Source organism: Rutidosis leptorrhynchoides, chromosome 7, assembly GCF_046630445.1.
Source record: "Rutidosis leptorrhynchoides isolate AG116_Rl617_1_P2 chromosome 7, CSIRO_AGI_Rlap_v1, whole genome shotgun sequence".
Lineage (NCBI taxonomy): Eukaryota > Viridiplantae > Streptophyta > Magnoliopsida > Asterales > Asteraceae > Rutidosis > Rutidosis leptorrhynchoides.
Window position 1 is genome coordinate 297,261,647 of NC_092339.1, and position 18,527 is coordinate 297,280,173.

General features: G+C 31.3%; 1 protein-coding gene across 1 annotated transcript; it reads left to right on the forward strand.

Moving 5' to 3' along the window:
- The first annotated feature begins 12,922 nt into the window (after nt 1-12,922).
- Nucleotides 12,923-17,355, forward strand: LOC139858111 (geranylgeranyl transferase type-2 subunit alpha 1-like). The gene is made up of 8 exons (XM_071846965.1): nt 12,923-13,065; nt 13,170-13,344; nt 13,725-13,885; nt 13,975-14,079; nt 14,306-15,043; nt 15,348-15,537; nt 15,822-16,008; nt 16,852-17,355. Exons 1-8 carry the CDS (start codon nt 12,950-12,952, stop codon nt 17,238-17,240), a joined length of 2,061 nt encoding a protein of 686 aa, XP_071703066.1. The 5' UTR covers nt 12,923-12,949; the 3' UTR covers nt 17,241-17,355.
- Nucleotides 17,356-18,527: the final 1,172 nt, after the last annotated feature.

Here is an 18,527-nt window from a genome sequence, read left to right on the forward strand (position 1 = left end):
TAAACTCGGGTCCTCGTCTAGCGTTCCAACGAACTCTAACTATCGGTATTTTTCTTTGTTTTAATTGTTTGACCTCACGGTCCATGATTTCAACAGGTTCTTCGATAAAATGGAGTTTTTCATTGATTCGTATTTCGTCAAGAGGAATTACGACATCCTCTTCAGCTAAACATTTCTTCAAATTTGACACGTGAAATATAGTGTAAAATAAGTCGTCTCCCTGTGAAACGAACCAGACTTACTAAAACTATACTACTCTACGATTAGGTACAATGCCTATAGTGTTGTAGCAGAGTTTAGGTATATCCTATTTGTAAATAAAATAATAAAACTTGTATAATATTTCGCAATAAAAATAACAGTATTTCGTATACACCGCTGCACACATCAAGTTTTTGGCGCCGCTGTCGGGGACCCGGCGAAACTCTATATTTTTAATCTATATTTATAAAAAAAAACGACAGCGAGTGTGGCCGGAGCCAAAACGGCATAAGGTGGTTTTATTTTTTGGAAGTAGCAGCCGATTGACACCACTCTTGGGGTTGTCTCAGGTTGACACAAACAAAAAGCATGGAAAAGAAGGATAAAATTATTTAATTGTTTATTGCTTGTTGTTGGTTGGCCCCACTGTTGTGTGGTTGTTCGTGAGTCACAGAATACCAACATTCATTCATTGACAATTTGACATATAAAGTAAAAAAGTTAAGAGCTTTAAAATATAATAATTAAACTTGTCTTATATTTTATCATTTTCCTAGTGCTATCAAAACGAAAACGCGTGGAAATAATCTGAGGTCCAGCAACAACCTCCCAACAAGGAACAAAAGAGGAGTATTGGTGAAAGCTACCATTAATTATCACCCGAGATATAGATAAAAAAAAAGGACCAAACTATTAGTTATTAGAATTTTATTTTAATTTATAAATATATTTTAATTTGGGCCAAACTATTTGAATCTGCACCCTTTATTTTGAACCTGCATCGAGTTCAATCTGCATGGATTTGAGCCTCCACAGCACAAACACCTCGTTAAAATGAGGTATGTAATTTCGGATAAAGGATAGATGAATCTGACTTGTTCTACACAAAGGTTAATAAAATTAATATAAGTTAGGTCATATCATTGTAGGGCCGATGCTTTTCAGTTTTTTTTTTTTTTTTTTTTACAAAAGAAATAAAGTAGTGTAATGTTAGGCCAAGATCATTATCATCACATACGGATTATATAAAAAATATATATATAGTAGGCTACTTTTAGAGGGGAGAGTTGATAGGACGGTAGCCTTGTTACTGTGACACAAAAAGTGGTCAAAACTTTCTTTTTATTAGAAATTCTAATATAATATTGAATAATACTTAATTTAGATAGATATATAATTATAGATTTTATAAGGTTATTATATTTTTATTAAATTGATAGACACCAATTTTCTGGTTCGTAGTAGTAGTTGAATTTGTTAGTGGACTGGGTTGTGGATTCTCCAAAAAGTCACCAATTATATTGGTACCGAACGGATCCTGGCTCCCTGCTACATCTTTTGGCTATTCGAAACGTGGGTAAAATCAGAAAAGTGTATTGATTTAAAAACTTATATAAATTGTATAATAAATTTTTTTATATAAATAATAGGATAATTAGTAAATGCACCACATTGTAGCTAAAATTTGGTAATAAGCGCATTATGAAAAATCTCGAAAATATTTTGGAAACTCTTTCTGACATCCGAAATCAATTAAATCAATACCCTCAAACGGGTGTTGATAACAATTCGTTTGGTCAATCTTGGATCACGAATGACGAAACAATAACTAGTTGTGAAATTTGTGGAGATTATCACTCAACATGGGAAAGTTATTATTACATTCCTATGAAAAATTATGCACCCATGGAACCTGAATGGAATGATTATGAGGAATGCAATTCAAAGTGGGATTATTCCCAAGAATATATCCAAACTCAACAACCAGAGGACGAGAAAAATTATGTGTCTGAAAATTTTATAGATTATATGAAAATCAAACTCGAAGAACTTAATACTCAAAATGAACAGATAAGAGAGTTTGCAAATTGGCAGGCTGAAACTCTATCAGACTACACACCTGTTGATCTGAGGAGTCATGTCCAAGAAAATCTCATATCATCGAATTTTGTTGAATTCGAGAGCTCCAAAATCACCGATTATCCTGATGATACTTTTTATTCAGTTTTACCAATTTTACAACATATCGACACATTAGCCTCTACCGACGAAATCATCGATCCATCAATGGATGAAGAAGAAGTAAGGGTGACAAATTGGTACTCTTGGGAAAATGATAACGTTGAAAATTTTACCCCCGAGACCAAAATAGTGGGACCGATAAAGACCATTAAAGAAGAAGAATATGATTCGATCCCGAAATTCACCATTCCACAACCTTCCAACCCAATATTCTCAATAGACGAGTCATCTACCGAAGATGAACTACGAGCTGTAATAGATAATGACACCTCGGATCTCACCCAATTGGGTAATAGAGGTGAAAACTTTGATCCCGAGAATGAACGGAAGGAAATGTTAGGAATTGTCCACCCTATAGAAATATGTATGTCGGTGCATATCAATCCATTTGATCAATAACCAGAAAAGAGACATATCCATTTACTAAAAGCTACACTTAAAAAAGAATTAAGTAGTGACGATCGGGTGAGTCTAAACTTTAAACCCATTGATATATTATACACCACCCGAGATGTAAATAACTGGCTCACTATTCTAATTCGTGGAACTTATTCTATCGACGTCACATGTCATCAGTTAAGTGTGGGGAAGTATAACCCCACTTAACGTTAAATTAGGGGTTCGGGTTAGTGCATAACTCGTTAATAAAAATGCATGATAAGTTAGGGTAAAATACGCATTTTCAAAGATTAGCAAACAGTTTAGAAAAGCAACAGTTTTTGAAGAAAAACATGTGTGATAAAACAACAAAAGGAATGAACGATGAGGCGCGCCATTTATTATTCGATGAGCTTTGTAATTACAAACTGGGTATTTTTAATCACTTTTCTACACTAATCACCCTCATGAATTTATAATTATAGTCCGATTTCTTGCAAATGAGGGCATTGCATGATCTCAAGTGTGGGGAAGGGTTATAAATTCTCTCGGATTTATACTTGGTTTATTTTCTAAATTTTATGAAAATTTTCTAAATTTCAACTAAATGAATTCAAAATCATGTTTATACATATTTATGGACGATAAAACTAGGTGATAATACCGAAATTATTGTTACCCTAAAAAGAGGACATAAATTGAGAAACAACTAAAACACTTGAATTTATTTATTAAGATATAAAAAGACGCATGAAAAAAACCAAGTGTGAGGAGAATTCACCAAGATATCTTTAAAACATATATCACATATTTTTGTACAAGATTATTGCAGGTACTTTTGCTTTGGACTAAACTAATCAGTTTTACCCGAATTACTTTATCATATTTGAAAGAAAGATGGATCTACACGATGAATCAATTCCATCATTAAAAGGAAGTAAAGTCTTCCAAAAAAGACACGCGCTTCTTGATTTAGGTCAGGAAGTTGTCGTCCAGACCAGCTGTAGGTTGACGAAAAATCTAGAAAAATCATCTTTAAAATCAGCAGGAAATCCACGGACCTCAGCATCAAACAGGATCGCCAAGTGGTCAGACTTATCCTAACCATGAGAGGATCTGTCTCATAAAATGGGGAGGGCACCGTGCAAATTAGCTTGATAAGACTAATGAATCAGATCCCCAGAAAGGATAATCTCCTAAATGATTAAAAATCAGCTTTTAAGACTGATATTACTCAATCCTTGAGATTGACCTTAAAGATTGAGAATTACAAACTCATGAAATTCAATGATATCTAAACTCGAGCTTGAACGAGAAAATATTTTGATCAAAATTAAAACCGATTTGTTTTCTGAAAACCTATTTTCAATGCGTTCATTACCATTGAACGTAAAATCCTAAGAATTCACCTGAAATTCATTAGGTCACCTGAACCAATTCGGGTGTCAACCGTAAGAACGGTGGTTACATAGCATGGTCGAAGACAGGACCTTGTGCCAGACCGAAAAATTATAGGGTGATCTTTGCTATTTCTCCTACAAAGGATAGTAATTGCATCCGACACGTTGTGGACCATGATTAACTGCATGTCATTAGACATTGCCTTAACAGTTTCTTGTTCATCGTTTTCCTTTACAACCGGACGGTAGTTTACCGAAAGGTAATATACAGAACAAGTAAACTGGATGTGTGCTTTCCGATACAGGGATAACAGTGGATTACACGAACCTAAAAGTTTTAGCCAAAATATTGATCCACAAAAATATTTTACAACACCGATGGTGGGTCAAATCGGAAAACTTATCTAGGGTAAAAGCTAGAATGAATTTTTAAAAGATCAAATGTTTTCATAAAGATCCAATTTCCTAAAGGATCTAAATTTTTATATAGTCATGTGGGACTGTAAACCACAATGTTACTATCATTGTTCATACCGCCGTATCAAAATCACTGATGTACATAGTGTGAAGAATAAAGAAGTGATTCTAGTAAAGTTATATTCAAGTTCTATATTGCTTGAGGACAAGCAACATTCAAGTGTGGGGATATTTGATATTGCTCAAAACGAACATATATTTAGTTGCAATATCGTTCTAATATGTAAAGTTTTTAATTGTAATTTACTTATTTTTAGTTGTAATCATTTAAATAAATAAGTGCGAAGACGAAAGACGAAAATCACTCGAAAATGAAGATTTAAAGACAAAAACGAAGATTTGAAAGACGAAAATGTCCAAAATGCTCAAACGTACAAGTTACATTCCAAGTGGTTTAATTTATCGATGAATAACGTCTAATAATTGACAAGAGTACAAGCCGCAAAACGCAAAGTACAAGATATTAAAGCATACGAAAAGGCGTTTGAAAAACCGAAATCGAGACGTAAACCGAGCATCAACGTACAAGTCAACGGAGCAAAAATAACAAGTCAACTATGCACATGAATATAATATAATATATATATAATTCATAACAATAATAATAATATAATAATAATTCTAATATATTACGTATCATGAATTAGAATGAATTCAATAATTAATCAACTTGCTCAATCAATGATTCAACCAACTTGCAACTCAGCGAACCAATTTTCAAACCAACAACAGTATCAATCATTTGCCTATAAAAGCAAGGCACAGAGTAATGAAGAAAATATACCTTCACACCTTCAATCATCAATCTCTCTATTACTCTCTGTATATATATATATATATATATATATATATATATATATATATATATATATATATATATATATATTTAATTAGTTTAGTTTTATATTAGTTAGTTTGGGTAATGTAACGGTTATTTTACAGGTTTTAAAGTCGAAATTCTGTCCGTGTAAAGCTACGCGATAAATAATCATTGTAAGTTATGTTCTTCCTTTTTAAATTAATGTCTCGTAACTAAGTTATTATTATGTTTATTTGAGCCGAAGTAATCGTGATGTTGGACTAAATATTAAGACTGGGTTATTGAACTTTGGACCATAATTAAGGTTTGAGCAAAAGACCGACACTTGTGGAAATTGGACTATTGACTATTAATAGATGGAGGGTATTGTTTAATTGAGTGACAACTCATTGGAGTCTGTCGAACATATCTTCAAATTAATTAACCTAATAATTAATAATGATTATGGTTGTCCTATTTAGTGACGTTCATACGGAATCTATTATAATCATTTAATTAATTATTCGAGTTGGGTAATTGATTATTCAAACTGATCAAGTGGGTAAATTAATATTCATATCTAATCAAAACAGGGGTGGATTACATACAGTGATAACTGGTGTAATTGTTGACAGAAGTGATAACTGCGTCACAGTTTAAATCCTTAATTAGTTGGAATATTTGACTTCGGGTATAAGGGTAATTTGACGAGGACACTCGCACTTTATATTTATGACCGATGGACTATTATGGACAAAAATCAGATAGACGTATCAAATAAACCAGGAAAAAGGACAATTAACCCAGGGTAATAAATTAAAATCAAAACGTCAAACATCATGAGTACGGAAGTTTAAATAAGCATAATATATTTTATTTTATATTTCCTCGTACTTTTATTTATTGTCATTTTAATTATTGTTATTTATTTTATCGTCATTTAAATATCGTTATTTACTCTACGCACTTTAATTATCGTCATTTATCTTTACGCTTAAAATATAAAATCGAGGTAAAACCTCCCTTTTTATAATAATAATAATTGTAATATATATATTTTGTACAAATATAGTTGTTTAAAATATAGTGTAAAATAAACCGTCTCCCTGTGAAACGAACCTGACTTACTAAAACTATACTACTCTACGATTAGGTACACTGCATATAGTGTTGTAGCAGAGTTTAGATATATAAATAATAAAACTTGTATAATATTTCGCAATAAAAATAATAGTATTTCGTATACACCGCTGTACACATCAATTTTAGATTCAATACATGTGTCAAATAGATAGTGAGATCTATTAATTAGAATGTCGTGTGCTAACACTATTATTAGATTGTTATAAAAGTTAAATTGGATGTTAATTTTATTATTATTATAGATATTGTATAGTAGATTTTTTGAGTATAAATATGTGTGTTATGAGTTTATAAAACACACACTAAATATATTCTCTCATATTCTCTCATATTCTCTCTATATACTTATTAGTAGTCTACAGTCAAGAACTAGGCCACTAAAGGTAGTTATAAGCCTACTGAATTATAACACGTTATCAGCACGAAGTGCTCCGTATAATCAAGGTTTATCTAAGCAAGCACACGTCACTAATCAAGGTAAGAAATTATCTAACTTTTATTAACTTCACTAACATTTATATTTATGTTATTTAAGTTATATATGGTCGGTTATACCGCCTGAATTATATTTATGTAATCTAACTTTCATTAACTTCACTAACATTTATATTTATGTTATTTAAGTTATATATGGTCGGTTATACCGCTTGAATTATATTTTCTGTAATCTGACTCTTATTAACTTCACTAACATTTATATTTATGTTAATAAGACCTCATGATTGTACGCAACACGTCATTTGACAACACGGTACTTTATGTACGCAACACGTCATTTGACAACACGGTACCATGGGTCGAGATTAATTCCGATCAATACGAATACGATGGGGTCTTTATATGTTATCTAACATTTATGATTACTTATGCAATTAATCATTATTTATTTCATGCATACTAATGTTTATTCAAATAAGAAAAAATAGTTTGTATTTTTATTAAAAGTAAATCTTAAAAGTTAAAATAAGAAAAAGTAGTTTGTATTTTTATTAAAAGTAAATCTTAAAAGTTAAAATAAGAAAAGTAGTTTGTATTTTTATTAAAAGTAAATCTTAAAAGTTAAAATAAGAAAAGTAGTTTGTATTTTTATTAAAAGTAAATCTTAAAAGTTAAAATAAGAAAAAGTAGTTTGTATTTTTATTAAAAGTAAATCTTAAAAGTTAAAATAAGAAAAAGTAGTTTGTATTTTTATTAAAAGTAAATCTTAAAAGTTAAAATAAGAAAAAAATCTTGTCCTTTATATTACTCATACGCGTTTTGATATAGTGACTTTATTCGTTAACGTCAACTAACGACGTTACAACGGTCATATATACATAACGGTTGTTAACGTCAACTGACGACGTTACAACAACTATATTTTTCAAATATAAAATAAACATCTCCGTTTTCACATTTTCACAAATCAATCTTCATTTTTCAGATTACTACTCTCAAAAAGTTTTTGTAAAAATGATTCACACAAGGATGATTTTTTCTATTGTATTGGTCATATTAACTATCATCATTGTTGCTAATATACCACCGGGTGAACCTATATTCTATCCTGCCCTTGTGGTTTTATTATTTGTAATCATACCATTATTCTGTTGTTTGCTGCTTATGAATTTAAAATGATTCTAATTTCATTTTATTATTTGTCTATGAATAGAAGTTGATTATGATTATGATTTATGTTATTCATCTTTATGATAATAGAAAATGTCGAATTTGAAAAGGCTTAAATTTGCTCATTTAGAACAAGTGGGAACAACTACTTAACATGGGTTATGAATGTAGAAAAACATCTCGAATCAAACTGTATTTTAGAAACCCTGAATGAAAATAACAATTATTCCGAACAAGAGAAAGCAATAGTAAGTATTTTTCTTAGCAAACATATTGACGAGTCCTTATAATCTACATATTATATGATCGAAAATCCAAGTGTATTATGGAAAATACTCAAAGATAGATACGATATTAGTTATCAAAAAAATAAAATTAAAAAATTAAAAAATTAAAAAATAAAATAAAAAATAAAAAATAATAACAGTGATCCATGAAAGAATAAAATTAAAGATATTAGTAGACGCTCTTATAAGAATTCCGGAGATTCTTATTAATGATCTGGTAACGTGGATCATCAGTCTAGTATTTCTTGAATACATGAACATCTTGTTTAACTCTATAAATAAGTCCCAAAAGAAAAGAAAACGAGAGTGAATCTGTTGACAAATCTTGATTAAATTAACCCTGAGCTACCTTGAGACTTGAATGGTTTGAATTTTCTAAGATGCCTAGTTTTTTTATGTATCACTCATAAATAAATGGTTTTAGACCATAACGCATATGTTTTATTAAGTGTTATCTTTTATGTACTTCAGATTATAACTTGTTTGCAGGTAATATAATTTGATTATCTTGCTGAAATATAACTCATTATTTGCATATCTTATTTGAAGTTTTAGTATGAATCCTGCAGAAATACAACATCAATTAAATGGTAAAGACCTATGTATTGCAGATAGTAGTAACATACACACTATGATCAAATCAAAGAAATATTTCATTGATTTAAATCAAATGAAGGAATTATAAATACTATATCAGCTCTTGCAAACTTGATATAAGAAACGAAAAAGGCAAAATTTCATATTACCAAATGGTACGAATTTTTTGGTAAACAATGTCTTGTTTTCTCCCAAATCAAAGAGAAATTTGTTAAGTTTCTCTGATATATATCATAATGGATATGATTATCAGTCAATGATAATCGAAAATGAGAAATATCTATGTAGCACCGAAAAGCGCATAGGATTAAAAGCGCATATGATAAAAAGCGCATATGATGAAAAGCGCAGCGCATATGATTAAAAGCGCATATGATAAAAAGCGCATATGATGAAAAGCGCATCGCATATAATTAAAAGCGCATATAATGAAAAGTGTATATGACGAAAAGCGCAGCACATATGATTAAAAGCGCATATGGTGAAAATGATATATGATGAAAAGCACATATGGTGATTAATGAAAATCACATATGGTGATTAATGAAAAGCACATATAGTGATTAATGAAAAGCACATATAGTGATTAACGAAAAACACATTTGGTGATTAATGAAAATCACATATGGCGATTAATGAAAAGCACATTGAGAAATAATCACCAATGTTTCTTGAAAGAATTCAAGGGTATATATATGGACCAATTCATCCATTATGTGGACCATTTTTCTAATAGACGCATCTAACGCATGGTCTCATGTTTGTGTGTTATCAAGCCATAATATGGCATTTGCAAAGTTTCTTGCACAAATTATTAAATTAAGAACACATTATTCTGATTACACCATTAAAAGGATGAGACTTGATAATGCTGGTGAGTTAACATCTCAAGCTTTTAATGATTATTATATGTCTACAAGGATTGTTGTTGAACATCCAGTTGCTCATGTGCATACACAAAATTGGTTTAACTGAATCAATAGATAAACGCTTACAGCTAATAACTAGACAATTAGAAATGAGTACAAAACTCTCAATATTTATATGGGGACATGTAAATTTACATGATGTGACATTAATTCGCATTAAATCAAGTGCAAGTTATAAATATTCTCCATTACCAACTTAATTTTGGTGGAGACCAAATATTTTCCATCTTAGAACATTTGGTTGTGCAGTGTATTTTTAATTGAACAACCACAACAAATGGTTCCTCAAAGAAGGATTGAAATATATGTTAGATATGAAACATCTTCAATCATAAGATATATTGAACCCATGATGGGTGATGTTTTTACAGCAAGTTTTGTCGATTGTCACTTTAATGAAACATTGTTCCCTATATTAGGGGGAGAAATGAAATATAAATAAATGATGTTTCATGGTGTGAACATCAATTAAGGAATATTGATCATCGCACAAAAGAATGCGAAAAGAAAGTTCAAATATAATGCATATGCAAGAACTTGCAAATTAATTACTTTATGCATTTAAAGATACAAAAAATAAGTGACTAAATCATATATACCAGCAGTAAATGCTTCAGCTAGAATTGAAATTACAAAAGCTGGCAATAATGTCACTCATGAGTCTTTGCTACGGCAGAAACGTGGGAGACCAATTGGTTCCAAAGATAATAATCCTCGAAAAAGAAAATCAGCTGATAATGAGGTAAAAGAAAGTGTTCAACAAGAACCACAAATCAATACTCCTTCTGCAGAGGATATTGATAAATGTAAATACATAAATTGCAATAAATTATGCAATATTATGAAACTGAAATGAAATGAAAAATCTTGATGAGATATTTTCATATAATGTTACAATGACATCATGAATAAAGATGATGATCTGGAACCAAAATCTGTCATTGAATATCAAAATAGACATGATTGAGCTCAACAGAAAGGAGCAATACGAGCTGAATTAGAATCACTCAATAAAAGAAAAGTTTTCGGATCAATCGTTATCACTTTTAAAGATGTGAAACGTATGGGATATAAATGAATTTTTATCTGAAAAAGAAATGTGCAAATGAAGATACAAGGCAAAACTAGACTTGTAACTCAAGGTTTCCCACAAAGACCAGAAATGAATTATGAGGAAAACTTATCCTTATGTAATGGATACAATTACTTATTAGATACTTAATCAACCTGGTAGTTACTTAAATGCATCTCATGGATGTTGTTACTACTTATCTATATGGATCACTTGATAGTGATATATATGAATATACCTGAAGGGTTTAAGGTATCAGAAACATCTAACGCAAAACCTAAAGAAATGTATTCCATTGAATCACAAAGATTTTTATATGGGTTGATACAATAGTATAACGGATTAAGTGATTACTTGATAAGAAAAGTGTATACATATAAACTTATTTGCACATGTGTTTTAATTATGAAAACAATGACCAGATATATATCGTAGTTATTTATGTCAATGGTCTTAATATCATAGGTACAAAAAAAAAGAGATCCATGAAGCCATTCAACTTCTAAAGAAAGAATTTGAAATGAAAGATCTCGGAAAAACCAAGTATTGCCTTGGTTTACAAATTGAACATATGCCTAATGGTTTACTTGTACATCAAACAACATATACTGAAAAGATTTTAAAACGTTTTAATATGGACAAGGCAAAACCATTAAGTACTCCTATGGTTGTTAGATCACTTAATGTTGACACTGATCCATTTCTTCCCTGTGAAGATCATGAAGATATCCTAGGACCAGAAGTACCATATCTTAGTGCAATTGGAGCTCTTATGTATCTTACAAATTGTACAAGATCTGACATTTCTTTTGCAGTTAATTTGTTGGCAAGGTTCAGCTCAGCTCCTACCAAAAGACACTGGAATGAGATCAAACACATATTTCGATACCTTCGAGGAACTACTGATTTAGGATTATTTTATTCCAACGAATCGAAACAAGATTTGGTTGGTTATGCAGATGCAGGTTATTTATCTGATCCACATAAAGCTAAATCTCAAAATGGATATGTATTCCTAAATGGAGGTACCGCAATATCATGGCGTTCTCAAAAACAAACACTTGTTGCAACATCATCAAATCATGCCGAAGTGATTGCATTACATGAAGCTACTCGGGAATGTTTTTGGTTGAGATCAATGACACAACTCATTACTGATTCTTGTGGACTAGAACGCGATAAAAGTCCAACAACTATCTATGAAGATAATGTAGCTTGCATAACACAGATGAAAGAAGGGTATATCAAAAGTGACCGAACAAAACACATACCTCCTAGATTCTTCTCATACACTCAAAATCTCATTAAGGACAACCAGATTGAAATGAGATATGTTCAGTCAAGTAAAAACTCTGCTGACCTTTTCACCAAAGCACTTCCAACTGCTATTTTCAGAACACACATTCATAATATTGGCATGAGGCATGTTCAGAAGATGTAACAATTCAGGCGTTGCCTACTTGAGGGGGAGTCAACTCTATGCTGCACTCTTTTTCCCTTAGCTAAAGTTTTATCCCAATGAGTTTTCTTTCGCAAGGTTTTTAACGAGGCAGTACTAGTTATTCTCTAATAAAATTGTCATCCAAGGGGGAGTGTTATAAAAGTTAAATTGATTGTTAATTTTATTATTATTATAGATATTGTATAGTAGATTTTTTGAGTATAAATATGTGTGTTATGAGTTTATAAAACACACACTAAATATATTCTCTCATATTCTCTCATATTCTCTCTATATACTTATTAGTAGTCTACAGTCAAGAACTAGGCCACTAAAAGTAGTTATAAGCCTACTGAATTATAACATAGATCATTTTGATGATATATTTTAGTTTAATAGTTTAATTTCCTTTTTTGTCAAAAAAAAAAAAAAAAAAAAAAATTCAAACATTAATTTTAATTTATTTATTTACTTTTAATTTTTAATTTAATCTTAAAAAAAGGAAAGAAATACAATAGTTAAAGTAGAAAACAGGGGACTATATATCTAAAATCAACTACCGTCTCTATCTCTCTGTATCATTCCGGCGAGAAAAATGCACGGAAGACCGAGGAAATCAGCAACACCCGTTGATGAAAATGCATTAGCTCTCAAAGCTTCTAAGCTCCGATCTCTACAATCTCAATTTCTTCACAATCATCACAACAATATGTAATTCCTCTATCCCTAATTCATACATACACTTTTTTTTTTTTTAATTTTAAAATACCTCGTTATTTGATCTCTCCCTTTGTATACTGTAATTGTAATTGTAGTTACACTAAAGAAGCCCTAGAAATAAACGCGAAGCTAATTGAGGCGAATCCCGAGTTCATGACCGCATGGAACTATCGAAAACTTGCATTCCAGTATAATCTCAGTAGTCAATCAGATGCTGAAAAATCGGATCCGGATCAGATCAAATCCATTATCGATGAAGAACTGCGAGTTGTAAGTATCTTTTGTATTTTTATTTTTTTTTAACCTAAAAAGTGATATGAATTTCATAATTTGTCTTATTTATTCCAGTTATAACATTGTATTCTGTTTTTGTAGCAACATGTTGCACAAAAATGTACCGACCTTATCGTCTAGTGTTATTGTATGTAGAATACTGCGAAACGATGATATCGTTGAGTGTTATTGTATGTTGCACAAAAAGTCACTAACAATATGCAATAGGTTGGACATATATGGTTTGATTCGTTAGATTTAGCAGAATTTGTAGTTTTGGTTATAGCATTTTATGCATATGCATATAATATTGAAGAATTTTAATGATGTATAAAATAAAATACCTTAGTGTAGCAATTTTTTAAATGTGTATGTAGGTAGAGAATGCACTAAGAAAGAATTTCAAGTCGTATGGAGCTTGGCATCATCGAAAATGGGTGGTAAGCAAAGGGAATACTTCAACAGAACGTGAAATGGGGCTGTTAAATATATTTCAGAAGCAAGACACTCGCAATTTTCACGCATGGAATTACAGGAGGTGATGATGTGTACATTAAAATTATAAATAAATATTTAATTGAGGAATTATCTAATTTTAACGGGCCTTGTTTCTCATGTTGTTCTCAGATTTATAGCAGGACTGAAAAACATATCTGATGAGAAGGAGCTACAATTTACAACAGATATGATAAATGACAACTTCAGTAATTATTCTGCTTGGCATAATCGTAGGTACTAAATTTGAATTTCTTCCAACCGAATGCTACCAAAAAAATTAATAGTTTATTTTTTTTAAATCCGTATCAGAAAAATTCATTGAATATGAATGTCTTCTTCTAGCCTTCCTTAAGCTTTGGGTGCACTTCATTTCTATTGTAACATTATAATATATCAACTTTAAATATATTTTGATGGAATTGCGTCTTATATATATTATGTGAGTTCTCGATATATGCAGTGTACTTTTATCTCATCTTCTGGAGAAAAAGGTTGAAGGCTATTGTCTAAAGGATGTACTTTTAACAGAGTACGAGTTTGTACGGAATGCGGTTTTTACTGACTCAGATGATCAAAGTGGGTGGTTTTATCACCTTTGGCTTCTAGATCAAACTGTTAAAGTTGACATGCCAAATTTAGTTTCTTCCTGGCCACTTCATGGTTCTGAAATTACTAAACTGCCCTTTCCCGTCATTCTCTACTTTAATGAACCGGTCGAAGGTGTAAATTCACATACAGTGAATGTTCAAATCGATAATGACATAGTAAAAGATATTATCTGGGGTCCACTTTCAGTGAACAAATTTACATCTGGTCAAGCCTGGGTGACACGTGTGACTATTCCTAATGAAAAACTTGACAAATCGAAGAAGAGTTTTCAAGTGAAAGTTAGTTTGGATGATTTTCAAGGTGTAACTTCCTTAAACGGTGTTCCATGTAGCCGAATTTGGTCTTTTTCGTTTACGGTTTCCGTATGTTATGACTTGCAACGTGCTGAAGAACAGAAATTTATGAGGGTATCATTGACAGATGAAAGTTTTTGTCCTGTTGATACAAATGTAAACAGGATGGTATTGGTTAAACCGTATTTTGAGGTGGGAAAAAGTGATGATGAGCAAGTTATGTCTTCAAAATGGAAGGCTGAGATGATAGCAGATGAAATAGATCAATATCGAGAATTGTTGTCATGGTCAGAGTGGTATGTTTGACTTTTTGTTTACTTTTCTGGAGTGCTAGGTGGCAATACAGGCTGGGTAACGGGTCAACACAATTAATTTCTTTCATTACAAGTTAATTTCTGGAGTGTTTGACTAATTTTCGTTTTAGCCAACATCTAAATTGTTACTTGTTATGCCCTTTCATGGTAAATTATGATCCAAATTGGCCTATTGTTAGGTAAACGGGTCAGAATTGTCACCTCTACATTATCTGCAGTTATTATTATTACTCTTATTAATATTAGTCTCAATCTTTGTTCTTTTTATATTTATTTGATTTGATAGTAAAATTGGGAAGCTTACACTTGCAAGATTATTGATGGCCTATGACGCCATGATATCACCCAATACGCCAATTGCTTCAAATATGGCTAATGCAGAGGAAGTTTTGCAACTATATTCCAAATTGATGAAGCTAGACCCTTCACATTACCAATACTACAAAGATGAACACAGCTTAGTTTTGTTAAAACAGGTAATTTTAATTTTATCTTCATATATAACATCTTCTTTGGGAGGAGAGCATAAAAAAAACTCCCTGTTTAGTGGATTAAACTTATGTACAAGTGGCAAAATGGGTGGACCCATGTTCGCTTAACTGAAACACTTCTTCATTAGAAAATTAAAATTTTTGATAATAGCTTATATATGATTATAAAAATATAAAATAATTCTTTAAGTACAATTATATAACAGGTTTAGCTAGTGTGTATAGGCTTAACTTGTACATGTATGCACTCAGATAGCTGTTAATTGTAGGTCACTTCTAGCAACGAGTCTTTGGTGAATAACTGCTATCAACATAAAGACTCAGGTTCTTCGAGTATAACTGGTTCAATATGTTTAAGATTGAACTCTCGATCTTTATCACGAATTGGATGCTTTGAGCAGTTATTGTGGGTCCAAAGTCTTGATCTTAGCCACAACCAACTTCATTCTATTGAAGGTAAAAAACAAAACTATATTGTTGTTATAGTTCATATGCGTGCTTGACATATTTCACGTCTACTTGGTCTCGAGGCTATTATGTGTGTACTTGATATATAATATCCATCTATTAATTTTGATGGTTTATTTAGGGATGACACTAGTTTTTTCCACTCTGAGATGAACAAATTTAGCCAGAGATGGAAATTTGAAATTGTTTAATTATGTATGGATCAATTTGTGTTATATTTTATCTCAAAGTAAAAATATTCATGTTTTAAAAAGGTAATCGGTCAAAAATCGCCCTGACTCACCGTGGTTCAAATCTCCACGAAAGCTTACATTCTCTAGCCTGCCCGAAATGAGATAGATATATATGATACAAAATCTAATTTTTAAAATATAAAATTTTAAAATTATATATTGACATAGATAGATACATGCCCTGACACAAAATATATTATATTTTTTAAAATTAGATTTTGTGTCATATAACCTGGTTCAAACCTCCACGAAAGCTTACATTCTCTAATCTGACTTTGACCGACTTTGACCCGACTTTTTGTGGCGCTGATCGACTTTTAAGGCGTTTTTGGGCGAGCCGGGACGGGTTAGTCCCAAACCAACGCGTCAGCTGACTCGGCCAACTTTTTCAACAGTGTTTTCAGATTACCTAAACCACTTCCAACTATCACATCTTTGTTTCTTTAAATGGAACCTACAAAAATGGACATATTAAGATGCTATTGTATTTTATTTTGCAATTTAGAGTGGCATGCTTATTTCTTAATTTTACATTTCAATTACCAAATGCATTAAATTTATAAATATAAATTAACCGCCTTTCTGGATTCCCTTACAGGATTAGAGGCTTTGCAGCTTCTCTCATGCTTAAATCTTAGTCACAATAAACTCGGCAGTTTTACAGCGTTGGATCCGTTAAGATTCTTGAAGTCACTAAACGTGTTGGATATTTCATACAATGAGATTGGTGCACACACTGTAGACACTAGACGATATCTGTGCTCATCTCCATTGTCACACACTCTTGTTTATGATAAAGATTTTGAAGAATTTGCTAACGATAATACCAAAGTGGTGAACTTTTGGGAAGCTTATTCAATATTTGGAGGTTTAAATATTATCCAGCTGGATATAGTGGGTAATGCTGTTGTTGATGAAAGATTTCGCTTGTTTTTGGTTAAAGTATTGCCTGGACTTAAATGGCTTGATGATGAAGAATTACATTAGCTAGTAATATGTTTAAATTTTGTGCTGTTTGCTGTACTTGAGGCATAGTAATGTGCAATTGTACGATTCTGAATTACAGAACGCTTTTATTATTTATAGAAACTTTTTGTTATATTCGGTAGATATTTACTCGTATTTATTAGTGTCTGAGGACCTATACGTTGTACCATAACCAAAAATCATGATGGCGCAATACGAATCTACTAATGTTTCTTTGAAGGACGCATCGTAGCAGAAAAATTCTTGTAATCAATTTGCAGGTCCTACAGAAACATAATCAGCCTGAGATGCAAAAAAACAGAGGAAACAACTCTCAGTTTTTCGTACCTCAGATATTGGTTGATTTGGTTCTTATTTTACATTTTTTATCCGGCTGTGAGGATGTGAGTGCTAATAAAGGTTATTGATAATCTGCTTTAATTGCTAATCAATAACATCTAACATTGAGTCACTTATGGTAAAAGTTATTGAATTATTTATTACTAGTATCTTTTCACCTTCCCACTGCTCATATTTGCAGGATTGAGTGTTGTTGCGATGCAATTGTTAGGAAAATGGATGAAATGTCTGGTTGGTTTTGGTTTATTGAGAAACTACAAGATAAAATCATGACTCATGAGTTGATGGTAACCGAGAATTGGTTGAACAGGGCTCCATGATGGCCTTAGTTATGTAAAGTGGATAAAAAAAAATAGTTTTGGCAACATATAGAAGAAGCTATTCATCAATCATAAATCACGTGTACCTAAATGACTATTAACCTTAATAAAGTACAACGTAATTTCTTTTTTCTTTATCATTTTTTTATTCTAGTTTAATAATAGTTATCACATCATGTATTATTTTTTCCCCGTTTACTTTACTTCAATTCAAGTCGAGAATACATATATAATACTTTAGATTAGTTACATTTCCAAATAACATATTTTTTTTTCTTTTAGTTTGGTTTTGAAAAAAAAAAGAACAATAATATATATAACCGATCCAAAAATCAACAAGATAAAAAACCGAATTATCAAGATTCGAACAACTAGCCTAAAACAAATCTCAAATAGCGTAAGCAAACAAACCAAACCAATAAACAATTAACCACCAACATAGTGGTAAACAGTTAAATAAGCAAAGTATAACAAACAAAGCTAAATCTATAAACATGAACCTAGAAGCACCTAAATCATTCCCTACAGCACACCAAACCATCTAGATAACTCTAAAGGTCGTTGAACGGTCGAAAATCAGAGAATAAAAAAGAAAAAAACTCTACCACAGTAAAACTTCACGAGCCGC